General features: G+C 48.7%; 9 protein-coding genes across 13 annotated transcripts; 5 read left to right on the top strand and 4 right to left on the bottom strand.

The window, feature by feature from the left end:
- The first annotated feature begins 76 nt into the window (after positions 1-76).
- Positions 77-3573, top strand: LOC108029536 (glucose-6-phosphate isomerase). Its single transcript, XM_017101845.3, has 5 exons — positions 77-573; positions 815-1397; positions 2194-2433; positions 2497-3025; positions 3080-3573. The coding sequence occupies exons 1-5, from the start codon at positions 440-442 to the stop codon at positions 3268-3270; spliced, it is 1677 nt and encodes a 558-aa protein (XP_016957334.1). The 5' UTR covers positions 77-439; the 3' UTR covers positions 3271-3573.
- LOC108029535 (WD repeat-containing protein 43) lies at positions 3543-6935 on the bottom strand. The gene is made up of 7 exons (XM_050888305.1): positions 6641-6935; positions 6049-6578; positions 5510-5995; positions 5325-5453; positions 5102-5251; positions 3930-4027; positions 3543-3872 (listed from the first exon to the last, which is right to left on the bottom strand). Exons 1-7 carry the CDS (start codon positions 6917-6919, stop codon positions 3625-3627), a joined length of 1920 nt encoding a protein of 639 aa, XP_050744262.1. The 5' UTR covers positions 6920-6935; the 3' UTR covers positions 3543-3624.
- LOC108029537 (uncharacterized) lies at positions 4035-5323 on the top strand. The gene has a single exon (XM_050888306.1). It carries the CDS (start codon positions 4135-4137, stop codon positions 5044-5046), a length of 912 nt encoding a protein of 303 aa, XP_050744263.1. The 5' UTR covers positions 4035-4134; the 3' UTR covers positions 5047-5323.
- Positions 6936-7375: 440 nt separating the features above from the next.
- Positions 7376-9537, top strand: LOC108029547 (T-complex protein 1 subunit theta). Its single transcript, XM_017101863.3, has 3 exons — positions 7376-7531; positions 7712-8742; positions 8805-9537. Exons 1-3 carry the CDS (start codon positions 7472-7474, stop codon positions 9352-9354), a joined length of 1641 nt encoding a protein of 546 aa, XP_016957352.1. The 5' UTR covers positions 7376-7471; the 3' UTR covers positions 9355-9537.
- Positions 9538-11249: 1712 nt separating this feature from the next.
- Positions 11250-12947, bottom strand: LOC108029551 (guanine nucleotide-binding protein subunit gamma-1). 2 transcript variants are annotated; one of them, XM_044092439.2, is made up of 2 exons: positions 12819-12947; positions 11250-12219 (listed from the first exon to the last, which is right to left on the bottom strand). In XM_044092439.2, exon 2 carries the CDS (start codon positions 12033-12035, stop codon positions 11823-11825), a length of 213 nt encoding a protein of 70 aa, XP_043948374.1. In that variant the 5' UTR covers positions 12036-12219; positions 12819-12947; the 3' UTR covers positions 11250-11822. The 2 variants fall into 2 exon arrangements, with proteins under 2 accessions (XP_043948374.1, XP_016957358.1); XM_017101869.3 differs by having other exon boundaries at positions 11250-12055; positions 12819-12940.
- LOC108029549 (MRG/MORF4L-binding protein) lies at positions 12931-13770 on the top strand. The gene is made up of 2 exons (XM_017101867.3): positions 12931-13441; positions 13496-13770. The coding sequence occupies exons 1-2, from the start codon at positions 13027-13029 to the stop codon at positions 13681-13683; spliced, it is 603 nt and encodes a 200-aa protein (XP_016957356.1). The 5' UTR covers positions 12931-13026; the 3' UTR covers positions 13684-13770.
- Positions 13706-14107, bottom strand: LOC108029550 (uncharacterized). Its single transcript, XM_017101868.3, has one exon. It carries the CDS (start codon positions 13999-14001, stop codon positions 13759-13761), a length of 243 nt encoding a protein of 80 aa, XP_016957357.1. The 5' UTR covers positions 14002-14107; the 3' UTR covers positions 13706-13758.
- Positions 14108-14144: 37 nt separating this feature from the next.
- Positions 14145-15717, top strand: LOC108029548 (uncharacterized). 2 transcript variants are annotated; one of them, XM_017101866.2, is made up of 2 exons: positions 14145-15001; positions 15056-15717. In XM_017101866.2, the coding sequence occupies exons 1-2, from the start codon at positions 14257-14259 to the stop codon at positions 15559-15561; spliced, it is 1251 nt and encodes a 416-aa protein (XP_016957355.1). In that variant the 5' UTR covers positions 14145-14256; the 3' UTR covers positions 15562-15717. The 2 variants fall into 2 exon arrangements, with proteins under 2 accessions (XP_016957355.1, XP_016957354.1); XM_017101865.2 differs by having other exon boundaries at positions 14147-15001; positions 15053-15717.
- On the bottom strand, positions 15604-20735 carry LOC108029546 (protein transport protein Sec31A). Of its 3 annotated transcripts, XM_017101860.3 has the most exons (12): positions 20609-20735; positions 20205-20420; positions 19179-20142; positions 18875-19118; positions 18706-18818; positions 18516-18572; positions 18306-18405; positions 16732-18152; positions 16566-16673; positions 16179-16508; positions 16030-16101; positions 15604-15972 (listed from the first exon to the last, which is right to left on the bottom strand). In XM_017101860.3, the coding sequence occupies exons 2-12, from the start codon at positions 20399-20401 to the stop codon at positions 15784-15786; spliced, it is 3795 nt and encodes a 1264-aa protein (XP_016957349.1). In that variant the 5' UTR covers positions 20402-20420; positions 20609-20735; the 3' UTR covers positions 15604-15783. The 3 variants fall into 3 exon arrangements, with proteins under 3 accessions (XP_016957349.1, XP_016957350.1, XP_016957351.1); XM_017101861.3 differs by lacking the exon at positions 18516-18572 and having other exon boundaries at positions 18306-18408; XM_017101862.3 differs by lacking the exon at positions 18516-18572.
- Between the last annotated feature and the right edge of the window lie 404 nt (positions 20736-21139).

The following is a 21139-nucleotide window of genomic DNA, read 5'->3' as shown; positions in this document are numbered from 1 at the left end:
AGGTCAAATCAACTCGGTCCACACAGTAAATTTGCAACAGCTCCTATTCGATCGGCACCGCAAAACAAGAACGCGGCCGACGTGGCAACACTCGCTTGTTTTTCATTTGACATTGAAAGGTGCTCGCGGATTCCAGAAAGGACGTTGGAAAATCGGCAGCCGCTCAGTACCTATCTATAGCAAACACGGCGAAGTTGTGGCGCGGTGCTCTGGAGATTTGCCGGAGCCAGATAAAACCAACTACCGGACGACTAGGCAGCAAAGTCCGCGCTTATAAGTGAAGTGTCGCGAGTGGCCAACGCAGTTCACCCGTTCGCTCTTTTCCATACACTTCGAATTCCACTCGCCATCTAACGAGACCACCTCCTACCTCCTTCTACTCCGCATCCACCTACTGTTCCTTCATTTCCGTTCCTCCCGTTGGGAAAACTAAAGTAAGATGGCCGGCGCACTTCCTCCACTTAACCAGGAGCCAGCCTTCCAGAAGCTGCAGGAGTTCTACGATAAGCAGGGCAAGGACCTCAACATCAAGGACCTGTTCGTGAAGGACCCGAAGAGGTTCTCCAAATACAGGTGGGTTTTTAAGAAATCTGTGAATTTCGCCGTCGAGTTACGTAGAGTTACGTATGTATACATATGTATGCACACTCGCCTGTGTATCCCCCATCGTTTATTCATCGAGTTTCGCCCACTCTCACTTTCACCATCGGCTCTCGAGTGTCGTCGCCACTCGATTTGTCCTTGCATAAGGTCACAGCAACGACCTCCGCCTCGTTCTTGCTCTGAGGTCAAATGATTTTCGTTTGTTTATCAGCCTTCGCCTGCACACCCAGAACGATGGGGAGATACTGCTGGACTACTCAAAGAACCGTATCAACGACGAGGTCTGGGACCTGCTCCTGGCCCTGGCCAAGGTGCGCCGCGTGGACGCCGCCCGGGACGCCATGTTCTCCGGCCAGCACATCAACATCACCGAGAACCGCGCCGTCCTGCACACGGCCCTTCGCAACCGCGGCACGGACCCCGTACTAGTGGACGATAAGGACGTGATGCCCGACGTCCGTGCGGAGCTCACCCACATGAAGGAGTTCACCAACAGTGTCATCTCGGGCGTCTGGCGCGGCTGCACCGGCAAACAAATCACTGACGTGGTAAACATCGGAATCGGTGGCTCCGACCTGGGACCACTAATGGTCACAGAGGCATTGAAGCCGTACGGCAAGGGCCTCCACTCCCACTTCGTGTCCAATATCGACGGCACCCACCTGGCCGAGGTGCTCAAGAAGGTCAACTACGAGACTACCCTCTTCATCGTGGCCTCAAAGACCTTCACCACCCAGGAGACCATCACGAACGCCACCTCTGCCAAGACCTGGCTCCTCGAACATTCCAAGGAGGTAAGCCATTCATATGGACAAGCATTAATCTAATACTCACTCACTTCTTAGGGATTGTCCGCAGTTGATAGTTAAAGATCATTATACTAAATCGATAGGCTGTGACTTAATGTTTCAAGGATTTTCTATTAGTTTGATAAAGTAAACATTGTAAGCCACAGGTTTTCTTTAAATATGGTATTTACCAAGTATTAAACATGCCAATATTATTTAAATTAAGAATAGATCCAAAATTTTAATAATTTTATTTATTTATTACAATATTACTATAAATTTGATAAAGAGAAGAATGTGGGAGACTTTTTGTTCCTGAATATTTTCACTGTATAAAATTAAAATCATTTGACACTGTGTGAATCATAAGTGACTTGTGATAAGCCATAATGGATTGTTCCTTTTTTTACATCAGAAAGGAGTTGAAATTAGTTTCTTATTTATGTAAAACGTATATAAGCCTGTGTTATTTATCAACAACCAAGTTTAATATATAAATACTTAATATTATATTAAATTATTGGGAATAGTTAAAATGATTTGAATAACTTTAAAATGTTTTGAAACAAATTAGGAACAGGGATTTTAATATACAAAATACTTGAGATCTTTAGTTATTGGGAATAGTCACAATGATTTGAATAACTTTCAAATATTTTGAAACAAAGTAAGTAACAGGGATTTGTATACCTACTGATTTAGCTTGTGATAAAATCGTACCGTACATACTAAAATCCTATCCAAAATCAACTATTGTCTGACCTATATTGACCTATATACATATTCATGTTTTTCTTTCCAGCCTGAGTCCGTAGCCAAGCATTTTGTTGCCCTTTCGACTAACAAGGAAAAGGTCACCGAGTTCGGCATTGACAGCGCCAACATGTTCGGTTTCTGGGATTGGGTGGGAGGACGTTACTCCCTGTGGTCGGCCATTGGACTCTCCATCTGCCTGTCCATTGGCTTCGAGAACTTCGAGCAGCTCCTGGATGGAGCACATTACATGGATAACCACTTCAGGTCGACGCCGTTCGAGAAGAATGTAAGACCCAGTGAAGTGTGTTTTTAAATGATTTTGTTGTTAACCATTCCGTTTGCTTACTAGGCTCCTGTGGTCCTGGCCCTACTCGGAGTTTGGTACTCCAACTTCTTCAAGGCGGAAACACACGCCCTTCTGCCCTACGATCAGTACTTGCACCGCTTCGCCGCCTACTTCCAGCAGGGTGATATGGAGAGCAACGGAAAGTTCGTTAGCAAGGGGGGCAAGGCCGTCAAGTACAGCACAGGTCCGATAGTGTGGGGCGAGCCAGGCACCAACGGCCAGCACGCCTTCTACCAACTCATCCACCAGGGCACCCGCCTGATTCCCTGCGACTTTATTGCCCCCGCCCAGACGCACAATCCCATTGCGGGTGGTAAGCACCACAAGATTCTGCTGTCGAATTTCCTTGCCCAGACAGAGGCTCTCATGGCCGGAAAGACGGTTGACGAGGCTCGGGCTGAGCTCACCAAGGCTGGACTGTGCGGCAACGAGCTAGAGAACTTGTTGCCCCACAAGGTATTCGTTGGCAACCGGCCGACAAACTCGATTGTAGTGAAGAAGGTCTCACCTTTCACTCTGGGCGCGTTGATTGGTACGTCTAACTAGTTTATTCCACGAGCACTTATTGATATCAATTGATTTCCAGCGCTCTACGAGCACAAGATCTTCGTGCAGGGCATCATCTGGGACATCAACTCGTTCGATCAGTGGGGTGTTGAGCTGGGCAAGCAGCTAGCCAAGGCCATCGAGCCGGAGCTGGATCACTGCAACGAGGTCTCTACGCACGACAGTTCCACGAACGGTTTAATTAACTTCATCAAAGCCAATTGGAAGTAATCATGTCTGGCTATTTGTTGCAAATTAAAATGAAATGTTGACATAAATGCTCTAATTGTTAGTAGTTTCTGAGCCCTTATTGAGTAGCCGATGCTTACGTATACTCGAGCTACAAACCCCCTGTTATTGGCACAATATTCAAATGTATTTATGAATCGGAAATGTTTCTTTGCTTGCGTATCGATAAAATCTCGTGTCGGATTTAGACCAATAGATGGCTCACCCTATTCGTTGTCGCACGTAGTTCAAAACCACAAATAAAAATTGATAAATTCGGTGTAGAAAACTGTGTTGGGAAAACAATTGTTTAATGTTTTGCTGTACGACGACCAAGGAATTGCGGGTAAACTTAATCTATGGGGATGCTGACTTATCCATTGGTTCGTCGGAGTCGGAGTCTGTGTCTGCGTTAAGATCGTCGGTCGCCAGATCGTCGTCTGCTACCAGCTCATCGTCTGCTACCAGCTCATCGTCTGCTACCGGCTCATCGTCTGCCACCATCTCATCGTCCGAATCACTCTTTGAGCTGCCTTGCTGGTCCTCCAAGTCGCTCCAGTTGTTTTCAGCTAACAGCGTATCGTCGGGAGCGTCGGTTGGCTCATCTGCGAACAATAGAATTTGTTATTCGAGTGACTCTAAAGAATCTGCTGATGACTCACCTGAATCATCGTTCAGTACTAAGGCTTTTCTATTATTCAAATGATTGTCCGAATTGCGCTTCATCTGGCTGATAATCAGATTTACTCTCCCCGTTATTCTGAAAAGAAGGCATTTAAACTTTGACTTAATAAAGTTAGAATAAAATATAAATATACAAAGTACATCAATCTCATTGCAAAATTGTGTTGTATACAGCATCTCAAAATGGACCTATTGTGCACCGATGGCGTCAGCTATATTGACCACTCTACTAGCTCCCACTACATAAAAACATCAAATCAAAACCTCAGCGCAGCAGCCATCGGACCAGGAAACTCCCTGCCCATTGCCAACATACCCAGCATCTCCAGTTTTATCAACCTGTGCAACAAGCCGATCTGCGATGACGCGGATATGCAGTGCATCGTCGACCTGGTCGAAGGAACTATATGCGAAGCACTGGCCATAATCAAGTCGGATCCCCGCGGTCTCTTTTGTTACAAATTCCCGAAAAGGCTGAAATTGTCATCCGTCAGCATGGCCTCCTCTGCTTACAACGACGCCGCCGTGGCCAACGGAGAGGACGATGTGTCAATAACAAATCATAACACAGGTTTCCTTGGCGTTTCGATGGACTCTGGGTCCAGCGGCTTGACGCGCAAGATGCTGACCATCGGGGATTTCGAGTACACCAACGCCATTGCGGACATTAGGGACTTCGTCAGCCGCTGGGAGCTATCGCCTGACACGAAGTGTGTGGTAATCAGCAATCCGATTCGCCATGAGGTTCCTATTAAAGGAACCATTCTGTTTGTGGATGCCCACTTCTCCAGGCCAACGCCTCGTTGTCCCAATCCCCTCGCCGTTGCCAAGGTCCGATTCATCGTAACCGTGTCCAAGGTTCTACTGCGGCATTATCCGGTGATGATTACTTACCGATTTGAGGGTTACAACACTCTATACTACGGTTTGGGCGAACGCTGCCTTAACTCTTTCTCCTTCCAACGCTTCTTCATAGACACCATCCTACACACAAAGCTCACTTTCTTTGCTGCCATCTCCGAGTGCCGTCACGGCACCATTGAGAAGCCTAAGCATAATATCAAGTCTAAAAATGCTAAGAAGTCCGATGGTTGATTTCCCATTCAAGTCCTTCTTTTGTTGTCCTTGGAGTTCCACGAAAAATACTCACTGTAATGCTTCAGACAGGCAATTCATCCGCTGCTCCGCCACACCGAGGCAAATGCTCAGTTTTTCGCGCAGCGCCTCCTTATCTTCGGACATCAGGACACTCGTGTGGGTGGAAGCCAGTACGTGCAGCCAGCGCAGAGCAGATCTGACACTGCAATAATAAGAAATTGTGTTAACAAAAGTTTTGGAGCCATCCATTAAATGTTTTCGCTTAAGACAATTACTTGGAGTGCTTTCCTTGCAGCAGGGTTGATAATTCGTTCACCAGGGGACTCACGTATTCGAGTGGCAGCCTGTCTAAAGTCAGCTGTATCGTCTCTGTATCCTGCGTGCTCAGAACGGCTCGTATCATTCTGAAACATAGTCTTCTTAGTAAACATAATTTGTTATTATTGGAAAACGCCCTTACGCCTGGTCCTTGCTGTGTAATGCCTGCATAAGCAGTTGCGTCTTGCTCTGTGTGAGCAACTTTCCTCCGCTCAGTTTGGTTCCATGAATCTTCAGGTGTTGTAGGCGAGCCTCCATGGGCACTTCGTTCTGAACCTTTTTCTGGGAGATGGGCAGTGCGGTGTTGTACTCCACTGTTTTTTGGCTAACTATGGGCTTCTGGACCTTAGTGGCAGCCTGATAACCGAGCTGCTCCTTCCCCTTCTTTTTCGCATACAGCTTTTTTGGATCGGCGCGTAAAATAACGTTCAGTTTCTCGCCATAGTTGGGTGTGAAACGTTCAAACTGCAGCTGCTGGCGACTGCCGTAGCAAAAGAGGATTTCATGTGAGCGATTTAAATCGGTCACAAAGTGTGCCGCCATTGCAAAAATGGGTTCCACCGTTTCGGCGCCATCAGACACAATTTGCAGGGACACCTTGGGTTTTACAAACTTCTCTGCAGATAGACTGAAAGTAAGAGTTTATAAATACTGCTAAGGCCGTGTAGTCACTAGTCTTACCTGTTAACGTTCAGCAGGTAAATGTGAATATTGCCATTGCGGGTAACACTGGCCACTCGCAGCTGGCCGTCGTCGCGCACTTCGCTGGTCAGACAGTAGGCCAAATCCTCCATTAGTAGCGTGCACGCAGATGCCTTGTTCTTTCCCTTCCCGTCGACCTTCCAGAAGCAGATAACTCGCTCCATCTTGGCGGTGGTCAGAACGAAATCAGTGCCATCTGCGCAGGCAATGCTGCTAATGGCGTTTATTTCGCCTGAGTGGCCGGTGAAGGTCTCGACCAGCTCCTTCGTTTTGACGTCGTACACCTTCAGCTGGCGTGAGCCGACGGCCAGGGCGCTACTATTCTTCAGATAGGCTATGTTCTGCGGCTTTTCGGGTCCCACCTGCCATTCGGCAATGGATCGCTCCTCCGACAAGCACCACACGATCACCCTGCAATCCGCGCCCACGGTGTACAGCTGGCCAGCGTTATCATAGACGATAGAGGTGATTGGTCCATCATGGCTATCGCCACTAAGCGTGCGAGCAATCTACAAGCATGGATGGGGGTTTATTTGGAATCCTTGTTTCTGAGAAAGTATCTTTTACTCACACTCCCCTCGGCCATGGAGTAGACGACCACTGATCCCTTTAGCGTTCCCATAGCAATCAAGAGCCGAACATCCTTTCGCTTCTTGGGCCGAGCGCTAGACTCCGAAACCCACGTGAGAGCTGTGCACGTCCCGGAAAACTGCAGATTGGGCGTAAACTCCTGCCTCAGCGTGTTCGTCTCCGTGTCCCATATCCGTAGGATGCCCTGCTGGTCCACCGAGGCAAATAGTTGGCCACCATTGGGCGAAAACCCCAACACGTGCTTCTTGCCCACCGACATGGTTTTTTGTTTTGAATTAGAGATGCGCGCGTGGCCAAGTGCCATCACCTGCGCAAGCACGGATTTTCGTGAGTCACGCACAAGTCACGAAGTAGACATCTTTCGACACATTTATACCCTGTATAGATACTATGGATAAAATAATATTTAGGTTATCATATTTTTTATCCGTAAACGGATTTAAAATTTCTTCAAAATGTTTTTCGTTGTAAGCCTAAGAATTATACATATTTTTTGAAAGTGCATATTAGCATAGAAATATATTTTTTTAATCACCCAGTTTTTCCTTATCTCTGTCCCGCAATCTTAATGCTAAGTATAGAGGCAAAAATATTATCTTTAGTGACGCAATCCCGTTCTTTAAATTTAAAAATTTAAATAAATGTGAATTTAAAACATAACAATTTGCACTAATAAATAGTCACGGTTTTTAATAATCGATAGGCCAGTCCCATCCCTATCCCATCCAGAACGTTCGCGGCCACTTTGAGGTTATAACTCTAGCTGGAATTTACCGACTGACTCCGTGTGAAAAGAAATCTGTGTACAAAAATGGCTTTATCCGTTCCCAAGGCTCCCGGAGTGTCGCAGATGCTCAAGGATGGCGCCCGGGTGAGTGCAACACGGGGGAATCGCTCGGCGAAAGGTCCGCTGGGCGTCGATTTCATTGAGTTTTGTCTGAAAAAGAAAACATGCCGTCTCGGTGAGGCGCGTGATTAGTCATTCTCATGAAACGGAGCCGCACATATGAACGACAAATTACTAATTTGATGGCTTTCCGGATCTCCTTAGATGTACAGCGGGCTGGAGGAGGCGGTGTTCCGCAACATCAGCGCCTGCAAGGAGTTCGCACAGACCATGCGCTCCGCCTACGGGCCAAATGGCATGAACAAGATGATCATCAACCACATCGAAAAGCAGTTCGTCACCAGCGACGCCGGCACCATCATGCGGGAGCTGGATGTGGAGCATCCGGCCGCCAAGCTGATCGTCATGGCCAGTCAGATGCAGGACGCCGAGGTGGGTGACGGCACCAACTTCGTAGTGGTGCTTGCCGGAGCACTGCTAGAGTCCGCGGAAGAACTGCTGCGACTGGGCATCACCACCGCCGAGATCTCCGACGGCTATGAGAAGGCTTTGGAGAAGGCCCTAGAGATTCTGCCCAAGTTGGTGAGCCACAAGATCGAGGACTACCGCAACGTGGAGAAGGTCAAGGATGTACTTCGCACTTCAATCATGTCGAAGCAGTACGGCCAGGAGGACTTCCTCAACGATCTGGTGAGCAAGGCCTGCGTCTCCATCCTGCCGGATGAGGGCACCTTCAACGTGGACAACATTCGCATCTGCAAGATCCTGGGCAGCGGACTGACCAAATCGGAGGTGGTCCGCGGCATGGTCTTCAAGCGGTTCGTTGAGGGCGATGTAACCTTTGCCGAGAAGGCGAAGATCGTGATTTTCTCCTGCCCCGTCGACATCATCCAGACGGAGACCAAGGGCACCGTGCTGATCAAGTCGGCCGACGAGCTTATGAGCTTCTCTTCCGGTGAAGAAAGCCTGCTGGAGAGCCAGATTAAGGCCATTGCCGACACCGGTGTCAAGGTTGTTGTGTCCGGCGGCAAGGTCGGCGACATGGCCCTGCACTTCCTTAACAAATACGGCCTGATGGCCGTGCGCCTGAACTCCAAGTTCGACTTGCGTCGCCTGAGCCGTTCCGTGAATGCCACCGTCCTGCCGCGCATCACCACCCCCAGTCAAGAGGAGTTGGGCTACTGCGACAAGGTCTGCATCGAGGAGCTCGGAGACACCACAATTGTGGCCTTCAGGTGGGTTGATAAATGGAATGTGTAGGTTGAATCCACTAAAATTTGTTTTTAATCCGTTTCAGAAACGAAGGCAAGGACTCTCGCATTGCCACCGTGGTTATTCGTGGAGCCACCGATAACTTCATGGATGACATTGAGCGCGCCTTGGACGACGCTGTTAACAACTTCAAGTGTCTGACCCGGGATGGCCGCTATCTGCCCGGAGCTGGTGCCACCGAGATCGAGTTGGCCACCCAGCTGTCGGCCTACGCAGACACTCTTCCAGGACTGGACCAGTACGCCGTGCGCAAGTTCGCCAACGCCCTGGAAGTGTTCCCCAAGGCTCTGGCCGAGAACTCTGGCATCAACGGCACGGACATTGTCAACCAGCTGTACTTGGCGCACAACTCAGAGTCCGGCAAGACAATCGGCTTCGACATTGAGGCGGAAAAGGCCAGCACCATCGACACAACTAAGGCGAAGCTCTTCGATCTGTACCAGGCCAAGTTCTGGGGTCTGAAGTACGCAGTGGGCGCGGCCACAACCATCTTGAAGGTGGACCAGATCATCATGGCCAAGCGCGCCGGAGGTCCCAAGCCGCGACAGGCTGCCGGCAGCGATGACGAGAGTTAAGCGGCTCCTCTGTGATCCAACTGCCTATAACTAGTTTCTCCTGCTCCCACAAAGAGTGCATTGTATTTTCATAAACGAGTCCCATGGAAATTATAAATTTCATTAACCAGTCTCACACTCACCCACATACACAGCCATGTACACAGTTTCTTGTATTAATAAACTTAACTTACGAAAACTGAACCCATGCGCATTTTCTGGGCGGTTTTGAAATAAAACAAACATTTTTTCGCACCGAACCCGGTGCCACCGCTAGATAACAATTCTAAGTTAGTTATCGCCTTTTATTTTTGGAATTTAAGCAAACGATTATTCATTTTGTTGAGTACAATACATATTTCAAATGCTTATTCGCAGATACATTTCAATAATATTTGTGAGGACTCGTCCCCGTTTGCGTCGCAAAAGATTTGTATTAATTTTCGAATAAAATGCGATCTCGTCGCTCTTCAATTGAAGTGAATAAAACGTGTTAAAGTGTGTTCGATGACCATGATTAAGAGTACGTGTGCTTAACATGTTCTTCGTTTCCTCTCGGAGTACCCCCTATATATTAAGATATAAGAATTGCACCCCTGGGGACAGGACCGACCCATCCGTGCTCCAATGGATGGTCCGGCTGTGCCCAGGAAAATGTCTGATAATCGTAACTCAAAAGCCTCCATGTGAAGTGTCCGTCAAATCGAAAACTGTTCTTGCGGAATGTTTAAGCGGGAACATGGGCCCCAAACCAACTGCAGTTTCGATTTGTGGTGCCCTTAAAGTAACTTTCGCAGGCGACTTCGGAAAACGTTTTGCTGTTTGCTCACGACAGCAAACTGTAGTCCGAAACCTTGTAAACATGTTTGGAATAGAAAATGCTCTGCAAAAATGTGTGATTCTCTTTGCACTCTGTCTAAATTTTGCAACGATACGAACTAAAATCACCGCCAATTGTAAACTCTAGATAAATGCAACATTGGAAGAACCGATCATGAAATTATACTTCCGTCATCACCAAAATGTCGTTTCCGGTTTGTGAACTCGACAGCCCGGCTCGACGGAATTCTTTATTTTTGAATGCAACATGTAAGAACGACTGTGTGGATGATTTCATCGTGCTTTCCGTACAGGATAATCATTACTTTTCATTCCAATACCGTTCAAGTGTGCCCTAAACCATGTGGTTTGTACAAAAATAACTTGCTTGGGTTGTTACGTTTCTCTCATGCCAATAACATTTTAATAATTGCGCCCAACTCATGATGTGAATAGTTTCGTGTGGGGTTCGAGTGGCTTGGGTGAGTGTGGGACAGTGTGGGTGTCTTTCTTTAAGAGGGGAAAAATCACACATTCTTATCGTCATTTTCGCTAAACTGGAGAAAGTGACAATTTTCGGATTCCTCGGATATCTGGGTGGTGGAGGGGTTCACATAGCGAGAAAAATGGACTGAAATAAATTATCGGTTCTATGCAACTGTTTGTTTTGAGTGGATATTGGCTGGATACGCCGTAGTGAATAAAATGGAGAAACTACGCTAGAGATAAACATTGAATATATCTTTCGATTTCTTTGGTATTATATGCTCTTGCTGCGTTACTGCAACGGTTCGTAATATATTTTGACTAAGAAAAATTGGATAATAAACGCACTAAATATTGCGATAAGTTCAACTAGCTTGTTGTTGTTGTGGGTAGCATTTCTGCTTCGTGTTAAAGCTTAAAGTATTCAATAAGATATTTGCGTATTTTTGCTGTTAGTGGTTTTGACCCACCCGCCGGTGGTTAATAAGCTTCAAAATACATACATTTTCACTTAACTTGTTCTCCTTCTTCTTTATCTCGATCGCGTCCTGTTATCTTCGCAATTTTCAGTAAATATAACAGATTTTCTCGAAATAAGAAGGCAAAATATATGTATTTCCGTTTCGGTTGAGTTTACGTTTATTGATAAATTTGTATGTCGGATTACGCTGATAGTTCTGTATATATAAGTGTTTCGGTTTAGGTAGAGTAGTAGATGCTATAGTCAGCGCATTAATTGTCGTTATAGTTGGGATATTCGTGTACATTAACAACGTTACTAATGGGGTAGGAAAAACTCTGATATCTTTGGAACAAATGCTTCGATTTAGACTTGAATGCGAATTTGGGTTTCTGTTTCTGTTTCTGGTTTCGGACAATTCTTGTTAACGTGAGTGGTACACATTGATATATCGATTTATATAATATATATAGATTCCTTGCAATTGGAATTCAAACTTCTTGTAACTATATTGCTTAGACAATCGTAGTTGTTGTGGCTTTTACACAAAGATATATTGATCCAGGTGGCGTTGACTGGTACTGGTAAAGTACTCCACACACATCCGCGTCTTAATCCATCTTGCTAAACTAAAAATAAACTAAACGTCCGCCGGCAATCCGTGACTGCTTGACTGCTCGACTCCTTGGCACCGGCGGACCTGCGGACCTGCGACGCGTCCTCCTTAGAGGACGGTGCACGACGACTTCTCGCGGAACGGATTCACCTTCTGGCTGGTGAACCCGGTCAGCAGGTAGTCCTCCTGCTCGTGCTCCGTGATGTACTTCATCATCTTGGCGCACGACTCCGAGATCGTCTGGCGGTCGATGGCCGCCTCGCGGCGCAGCTGCTCCACCACGACGCGCTGCTGCTGCAGGGATGATGACATTACGTCCATGATGGCTGTCTCGGATAGGCCTATGGTTGAAAAGGTTCTCAGTGTTACGGATACTGGGAAAAGCAATTACAGGATGGTGGGTGTGTGCTTGTGCTTGTGTGGCTTCGCCTTATGGCTGGGCTTAGGCCTATCTTATCGTATGTTCTGGGTATTCTGGGTTGGATGGATGGATCTTAATGGCTGGCTGCAAATAACAAGTTTGGTATATGTAGTTAAGATATCTGTTTCTTCAAACGCTTTCCCACACGAGTACAACATTGAACAGGCGACAGCGACACAGGCTAATTTCTATATGTATACGGTGTAAATTCCAGAGTCTAGGATAGATTTACATAGTTTATAGGGGTTTAGATTAGTGTTTAGTACTAGGCGGATAGTAGGGATAGCTGGTGGTGGTGAGTCACTCCCCGCACATATGTATCTCCCGGGCACGTGTGCGCCAGGGCATCAGTTCAATCGATCGCATTGCTGATTAATTTCCAGGCTAACTGGAAGCCTTGACACGGACAAGTGCAAGGTTATTCACTGCGAAAAGTGGGCGGGGCGGAGGGCGCTCATAGCCACTTGTCAGTGCTGGCGAGGAAGCCACGTTACATACAGAGAACACCCGGAAACTGTTTGGAAACACCCATAATTATAGTTTTCTTTCGGGGAATAGAGGAGGAGGAGACACACGGAGACATATTGCGCAGTGTGGTAAACAGAGGGATTAGAGTGGAAAGTGAAGACTTCGACGGATGCACACACAACACACAACTAGATTTGCACATATTAGTTATTTACCAGCTCCGGTTAGTGTAGTTTTATTCTCGAACGCTACGGGCCAAAATCGAGCAAAAGTTGACTAATAAAAAGTGGATACACACCCAAACTAGCGATGGACCTCGCTGCGATAGTTGGCCCGCGTGCGTGCGCCCGAGTGTCATCGCTAACTGCGGAAAAGCATTCGGTGCGGTGTTTGGCCGACTTGTAACCCCATGCTCTCTGCAAAATGATGGCCAAGGACATAGGATCGGTGGCCCCTCTGCCCACCGCCACCCTCATAGACCACGAGTGGTCCGCCGAGGAGGAGCTGCAGCTGTTCCACGCCATGGAGGGCCTGCGACCAGTCGGGATCAACAAACACTTCTACATGTCCTGCATAGCCCAGCGCCTGTCCAAGTCCCTGAATCGCGAGATGCCCAGCGAGCTGATCTGGCGCCACCTGGGCACCATGTACAAGCTGAAGGAACTGGACGACCTCGAGTCGCTGCCCTTCCCCAACGAGGAGCGCGAGTTCAGTCTGCCGGAGCAGGATTACGGAACGCTACAGACCAAAAAGGCCGTGGAGGTGAATGCCGGCGAGGAGGCTGGAGAGGGCCCGTTGGCGTCCAACAGTGGCCCAGTCTCAGAGAGCAATGGCAAAGGTAGATCTCAATCCGGCATCACAGTTCCTTTGCTTAAAAGTTTAAGCGTTTCAGCTCCACCTGCTACCAAAGCGCCGGTGCCGGCGAACCCTGCCAAGGATTCCGACAAGAAGGCCGTCTCGAAACCCCAGGAGCTGCCCAAGCGTCCGGCCAAGCGAACCCGTGGATCCATGTCCAATGAGTCCATCAGCCCCTCCACCACTCCGCCGCCGGTGCAGAGCAACAAGCGCCGTCGCATCTAGGTGCCCCCCTCGAAATGGACGATTGTTATTTTACTCGTTTTAGTTTACTAGCTTTACTGTACTCTAATAAAGGATTTATTCTTCAAATTCGTTTTCCTCCTCGATGGAGCCGTTCTCGCTCTCCTGCGCCGCGGCTTCGGTGGCCTGCATGTTGTCCAGGAGCGACTTCAGGAGGCGTCTGTTCAAATGGTCGGTCTGCGTCAGTTCCCGGACAGCCTGGGGCGGAGCATCTGCGTCCGCCTGCGCCGTGGTGTTCCCAACTGGAGTCGGTGTCTCGGCCATGGCTCTAATGTGCTCCAAAACAGGCATGTTCTGCATTTAATCCGACCGATTCCCGCAGAGGTTTCCGAAAATTCAGTTTTCTCTATGACACACAGCAGGGAGCTGTTAAGCGACTGTTATCCACACAGGGTGATTAATGCTGGCTCTCACAGGGCGTTCTTGCCAAGTTACCGATGTTTTGCGTTTTACGTCAGCAATAGTTCCACCGCTAGGCCGACCCAGATCCAATTGGACAGATTCTCCCGCTCGAATTTAATTTAGTCAGCGACTAGACAAGTGAGCCTTTTTCGAATGTTTGAGCCCGAAACGGAGGATATGCTGCCCAGATCGGCACCCAGACCGAGTGCAGCGGTGCCAATGGGCCACACCAACGAAATCATCCGGCCCACTGTGCCAGAGGTGTCCATATTGTTTGGCCAGCCGCCACAAGATCAACAATTGCAAATGCCGCAGCAGCAGCTGCAACAGGAGCCACCTCCTCGAGCTCCACCCACATTCGCGTCCTGGAAGAAGCAGATGCTGCCTCGGGTTAACTTCTCGCCCATCCTGGCCACGGAACTGGGACCCAGAACTGCGCCGAGCAACAACAATAGCCCCTGTTCCCCCAAGGAGTACATCATAATGCCCAGAGATCGCAACTACACAAACGATGCACCACTGGCTGCCAATCACATTTCCAGTAATCTGGGGCCGTATAGTGCGGAGCCCAAGCAGCAGGTCTTTCAATCCCGCTTGTCAAGCTCATCCAACGCTGATGTCCTGACGATTTGTGCTGGCACACAGACCGAACCGCTTAATCTGTCGCCCCCGCGAAATTCATTGCCCCCGGTGGTCTACTCCGACATCGACGTCAGCAACCTAGCCAACAAGAGTGATCTGGCCGCACTGGTGTCGCTTCTGGAGTCCATGCGACAGGAACAACGGCAGCTGAGGAATCTTTGCGAGCTGCTCTTGAAGCAACAGCAGCGGGCAAAATCCGAAACCAAAGCCAGCAGGACCACCGCCAGCCAGTGTGACATTTTGACCACCAACAATGGTGGGTAAATCTAAAATGTATCTTAAACCGCAATAAAATCATCCTCTTTAGCAGGCAGACGAATATCTCCGGTCATACAGGATTACATTGCTGAGGAGGAGGAACCGATGCCTTCACCCCAAGCTGGCATGATCCCCCAATTCCAATCTCCTCGACCCAATTCGCCCATGGCTCAGTCTACGGGTTACCGGGCCAACACGCCCCAGACCAAGAGGATTCCCCAACTGGCCAAGCCAAACACCGAGAAGAGCTTGGTGATGAACGAGCTGGCCTTGAAGTATTTACGCCAACCCGTCGACGAACTGATGAAGGACATGCGCCTGGGCGCATCGCCCAAGTCGCCTAATCCCGAACCACTGCGCCAGATCGACAATCTTACCCACGCACAGAGCCCCAACGACATTTCAAATGCTTCGTATAAGTATCTCAAGAAATACCGCCTGCTGCCTGAGGAGCAAATGGAACACGTGTGCCCCAAATCTCCGATGGCGGCATCTGCCTCCTCGCCGCGCATGCAACTGGACCTGGAGAACATCAGGAACCAGCCAAAGCTGCTGTGAAGGCAAATTCCATTTTCGTTTCGTTAATTATTTGTCTGTCTATTTGCGATTTAAGTGGAAATATATTTCAATACACGGAATAACGCTGACACTCATCTTCAAAAATGCCAGCCTATACTAACAAAGGAACCATCACTTTGTTTACAAAACACAAAAGACATCCATATTTGAAGATACAATAAGTATATACGTTAGTGAGCTTGTCCTGGAGCTGATCACGCTCTAGCGCAAAACCAACTGCAGCTCGGACGCGGATTGCAGAAGGACCTTGAGTCCCTGCATAAAGCCCGCACACTGTGCAAAGTCTGTTCCGAAGGCAATGCGGGTGTGGATTTCCAGAGCGTTGGAATAGTCTGATATTTGAATGTACTGTATTATTTGATTCAGATATTGCACCGTTGTAGGAGTAAGCTGGAAAAAAGAGGAACCATTATCGAGTGGAATACGCGGTCTAAGGATTATACTTACCTTGCCATCTCTTAGGCAGTCGTATAGATTTTCCAGTCGTTTTACAACATCAACAAACTTGCGTTTTGTGCGCTATAATGTGACATAAATTTACGTGAGTATGGCTTATCTAGTCAACTTTCAATAGAAATCACTTTAATCCTACTCACCGGATCATTCGTTGCGCCCAGGCATCGGTTCTTCAGCTCTTCCAGCACCGTCTGCAAGTAAATGTACTCCTCGGGAAGTGGCGGCTTCTCCTTGAGAGGTTCTGGTTGACGTTGCTGCTGGATGGGAGCTGGCTGCTCGCTGTAGCCAAGTGTCTGCTGCTGTCCCTGCCAGTTCTGCTGCTGCGGGCCTCCTTGGTTCGGAATACCCGAAGGCTGTAAGTTGAGTTGCTGTTGCTGAGGCTGGAGATACGTTTGCTGCTGCTGGGGATTGTTGTTAAAGGCAGCCGGGTTGTAGTATGTATTGGGCACTCCTCCTGGAGGTGGAGCATTCTAAGAAAAATAACCATTCAGTAAAAACATTTGAAAGAAAGGTAGCTTATATTTTACCTGATATTGAGCGGGGTCCACATAGCCGTTCTGATTTTGATTTGGATCAACTGGGAATAGGGGATGAAAGATGGCAGCACTTGGTTCAACCACTGGCTTCGGTTTGGGCTGAATAGTTGACGCAATTAAGATATTACCTTTTGTGTTTGTCATAGCAATCACTTACCGCACGCGATGACTTTAGTGCAGGAGGATCGTTCCAGCCCGGCGGAGGCGTGGGATTGCGTTGCACATTCTGGACGACCGGTGGCGCAGCTTGTGGTGGCAAGGTCTCAATTGGATTAACACCGGGCAGGAATTGATTCTGTTGAGCTCCCATGAAAGGCGACGCATTGTACGGTTGGGCAGACGCAATTGGATTCGTGTTGAATGTGTTGCTATTATAGGTTGGCACACTCGCGGGTTGGGGTGCAGGCCCAGGCACTCCTCCGCTGAAGGGAACGGACGACGGAACGGGGGCGGGCACTGGGTTGTAAGGCATGCCGTAGGAACTGGTAGGAGCTGCCACAGATGGATCCAGAACGTATTTAGAACGCCCAGAAAGTCCCGATCCGCCAGAGGTAGTGGCACCTCCAGCAGGGGGAGGACCACCCGAGGAACTGGCGTTGCTGAGAGGGCGCGGAGGTTGGGACAAGGGTTCTGGCTTGATTGGCTGCGGATTGAATATCTGCGGCGGCGGCTGCGTCTGCTGGGCTCCTGGATATGTGGTCTGCAATGGAGGCACAGGCGCATTCCAGCTTGGCTGTGCAAACTGACTTGCTGGCTGGCCGTAGGGTTGCGGGACAGCAGGCTGAGGCTGTGAGAACGATCCCCGACCTCGCTGCTGCTGGTAGCCAAGTGGAGCAGCAGCAACGGGCGCCTGTGGCTGGGAGTAATCCAGGTTTACAGCGTTGTTGATGCGTTCTCGCAAGTTCTGCAGAACGTCGTTCTTGTTGGCTTCTCCACCACCTAAGGTTGTAATGTACTGCAAGGCCGCTGTCAGAGCCCCCTGGGAGGCCAGAAGACCGCCGTACTCAGTCAGGAAACCGGCAAAGCGGCCTGCTAGATCCACGGATATGCCTTGCTGTTCCAGTGACTTGCACATCAGCATCACCACCTCGGCCAGGTCCTGTAGCTCCGTGGTGTTCGGCTTGTAACCGGGGTTCTGCTGCTCCAGTCGTTTTAACTGGTACCAGGCGGTCACCAGTTTGTCGATGCTGCCGGCGCAAATGTAGCAGAGCATGGCATTGCGCGTAAACTCGACGCTAGAAGCGCATTCACTCAACAGGCGATCACCAAGCCGCTCGCAGATGTCCACCACCTTGCGCTCGCTGTGTTTTAGGGCGGCCACCAGGGCCTCCCTCCACGAGTCCACAGTGCATCGGTTGACGAAGTCCATCCAGTCACGAGATACCAAGGCGGAAATGACGTGCGACAGCTCGTTCTTCTGCTGCAGCAGGTAGCGGGATTGAGTGCGGGTCAGGGTTTCAATGCCAGCCGTTGAGGCGATGATCAAAGCTTCCGGAATACGTTGTGCCTCCAAGCAGAGTTCCACGGCAGCCTCGACATTGCCTGTCAATATGGCTTCCGCAATTAAGCTATCCGAGTCTGCGAAGTACACGAATTCGATAAATTGTTATTGAAAAAGATAGCATTGATATTATCAGGCAGGAAAACATTAATATCTATGTTGAAGATAACAATTAATCAACATAAGTGAAAATGTATAACTACTGATATTAGCAAACTAGTTTAACTCACGATCTCCGCTGGGAACCTTAAATTGCGGCCTCGGCGGTGTGGCAAAGTCGTTGTGATTTTGTGGGTCGATTGCGTTTCCATCAAACTTGTTGTCTTGCGTCTGCTGCGTATGGAAAATAAATAAATGCATAAGAGTATACTCATTTAGTAACTTTACAAAAATGTTTTAGTCTTTTGCTCCGATCGCGATTCTTAAGGCTTCGCTCTTACCGAATTATCGGTGCTATAATTTGTACTCTGATCGCACTCAACCTCCGAAGAGTCGCTCTGCAGCAACGGCATAGCATAAAGTGTGTTATCGGATAGAAATATACAGGGCAAGATGAACATACGTGGAGATTGATAGTGTACGCAATGCTGCTTTTAGGAACTGATAAGACATGCTCGTAGTAGCACTTACATGGGTGAGCGTCGAGATGCGGGTCGTGAGCGTATCCACATCCGATTGTGAGTTTCCCTCGGTTTCCTTGATAAACTTGTTGAACTTGCTATCGGTGTCGTCTTTGTTGTAGCCTTTAAGGAAGGATTAATTCTTAGTGTTGTACTGACATGGTTTTGAGTTAAAGTACCTAAAAGATTGAGCATTTCCTCCTTGGGATTAAGCTCAAAGTTCGCCTTGATGAAGTACCAGACGTAACGTCCATGCTGATCGGCGGTCTCGTCGGCCCTCTGCCGGCAGTATTCCGAATAGTTGGCATCGACAAGAGAGCGCTCCAAAGCATTGGCCCGCTCCACCAAAGCGGATTCGGTGGTCAGCTGCTGCACCTTTACCGTCTTCGAAGTGCTATCAAAGCTGACCAGCTTACCACCAAACTAAGGAGTGCAAAGAGGGTTTGTTAGGTAGATTTCAAAGCAAATATAATCTGAACTCACGCCAAAGGCCACGCCACAGGGTCTCTTCATCCACTTGGGTGCGTGTGTCAGGTCATGGTAGACTACTTGCGTGGCTTGTTGCGGAATTGGCTCCTGGGCGAACTGATCCATACCCGGGAAGGAGTCGGCAATCTTGTTGGCGGTCTGCACCAGGTGGTGAGTGCCTCCATGCAGGGAGTAAATGGAAACAGCACCCTCCAAGCTGGCGCTGGCAATCAGAGCTGGATTCCGTGGACAGAACTGCACATCCGAGTACCAAGAGGCCGTGGTCGCAACCTCAGACAGGATTTCGCCCTCTGGAATCTTTGTATTGGGGTTCCAGCAATAGATTCTGTTGTCCTTGCCACACGAAACCATCAGATCGTTATCTTGCAGGCACCACGACATCCCCAGCACACCACGCTCGTGAATCTGGTATGTTTTGGCAGGAGCCGTGGCATATCGAAGATCCCACAGCTGCACTACTGGCGCCTGGTCGTCCTCGGAGGCCAGCCAGACCTGCGTCGCCGCCTCCGGATGCCACTCGATGGCGTGCCACCGCACACGCGACTGTGAGTCGGACAGCTTGATTATCTGCTGGCTCTTGCGCAGATCCCAGATCACGCAACGGGTGCTGAACACGGAGGCCAAGATGTGCTGCACCTGCCGGTTCCACGCCACGTTCTTCACGTCCTCCAGCGGCTGTGTCTTGGCGCCAGGGCTCATGCTCGTTTCCGGGTTGTTGAGGTCCCATATTAGGATTTCAGACTCAGACGCACACGAGGCCAGCAGGTTGTTCTGAAAGGGATTAAAGTCCAGTCCGCTGACAGCACCCGTGTGCTTATCCTGGCGCTTGAGGAGTGGCTCCTCCTTGCCGGCCAGCAGCTTGTCGGCTGAGTATATGTTAATCTGCCCTGCCTCGCAGCCGCCCACAATCAAGCCACTGGATCCAACACCCACGGGGCTCCATATGAGTTTTTGGAACCTGCCGAAAGAGAAGTCGTTTAATTAAAGAGCTCTTGGGAGCGGAGTCCCTGCAAAACCCACTTGTACTGGCTGGCTACGCTGGCCTTTAGCTCCAGATCGTAGGTGGCGTCGCTGAAATTTGGGGAATATAACTCCAAGGTGGAATTCGCAGTGGAGTCGAACTGCTGGGCAGCGGTGCCGGCAGCCAAGAGAATCTGCTGCTGCTGCGCCGGCGACCAGGCGATGTTCACCGTCTTCTGCAGTTCCTTGATCTTCATCTTGCTCAGTCCCTTCGTGCTGCAGATGTAATTAAAACAAATTAACGTAAATATATTCGGTGCTGCAACATCAGAACGAAATTGTGTCACGTCCAATTGGAGTAAGCCCCGTCATCACTTTTTCTCATTAGCTTCCCCGCTACAGATGCGGCCCAGTTCACCCCGTCGGCCTTGAATCGCTATTAATTATGCCTTTTCGCAACTTACACACAATTGTGAGTGGAATTTATACTCGTTTGCGCTGCAACGAGACTTTAGGTGCTTAAATTTAACTGGAAACTTTAATATTTTTAAGAACCGTGGTGTGACCGCACTCTGGGCCACGCAATAAACCATATGGCATGAAAAAATACTGTAATCTGGGTGGTCCCAACATACCATCAATGTAACGGAAAAATTCGAGTTCCGATGGTATTTACTAACTACTTAATCAGTTTTACCATTCCGAGCAGCTTCATGGACCAGGATTTACCAGTAAAGTGCATTTAATTATCCGTGTGAATACAATGTTGATAATTTTACATTATTAAAATTCACAATGTAAAATGCAACTTCTAATTTTTATCATTGAAGGTTATTAAAACCAGTTACTTTTTGTTTTTATGAACAAAATGATGAGTATAAAAATATTTCTACTGTTAGTACCAGCCTAAACGATGTACAACAAGAACGGAAGTAAACTTCGGCAAGCCGAAGTTTGTATACCCTTGCAGTTATAAAAATAATAAATAATTTTGT

This window comes from Drosophila biarmipes, chromosome 2R (genome assembly GCF_025231255.1).
Source record: "Drosophila biarmipes strain raj3 chromosome 2R, RU_DBia_V1.1, whole genome shotgun sequence".
Taxonomy (NCBI): domain Eukaryota; kingdom Metazoa; phylum Arthropoda; class Insecta; order Diptera; family Drosophilidae; genus Drosophila; species Drosophila biarmipes.
The sequence above is the reverse complement of the archived record's forward strand: the minus strand, read 5'-3'. Positions and strand labels throughout refer to the sequence as shown.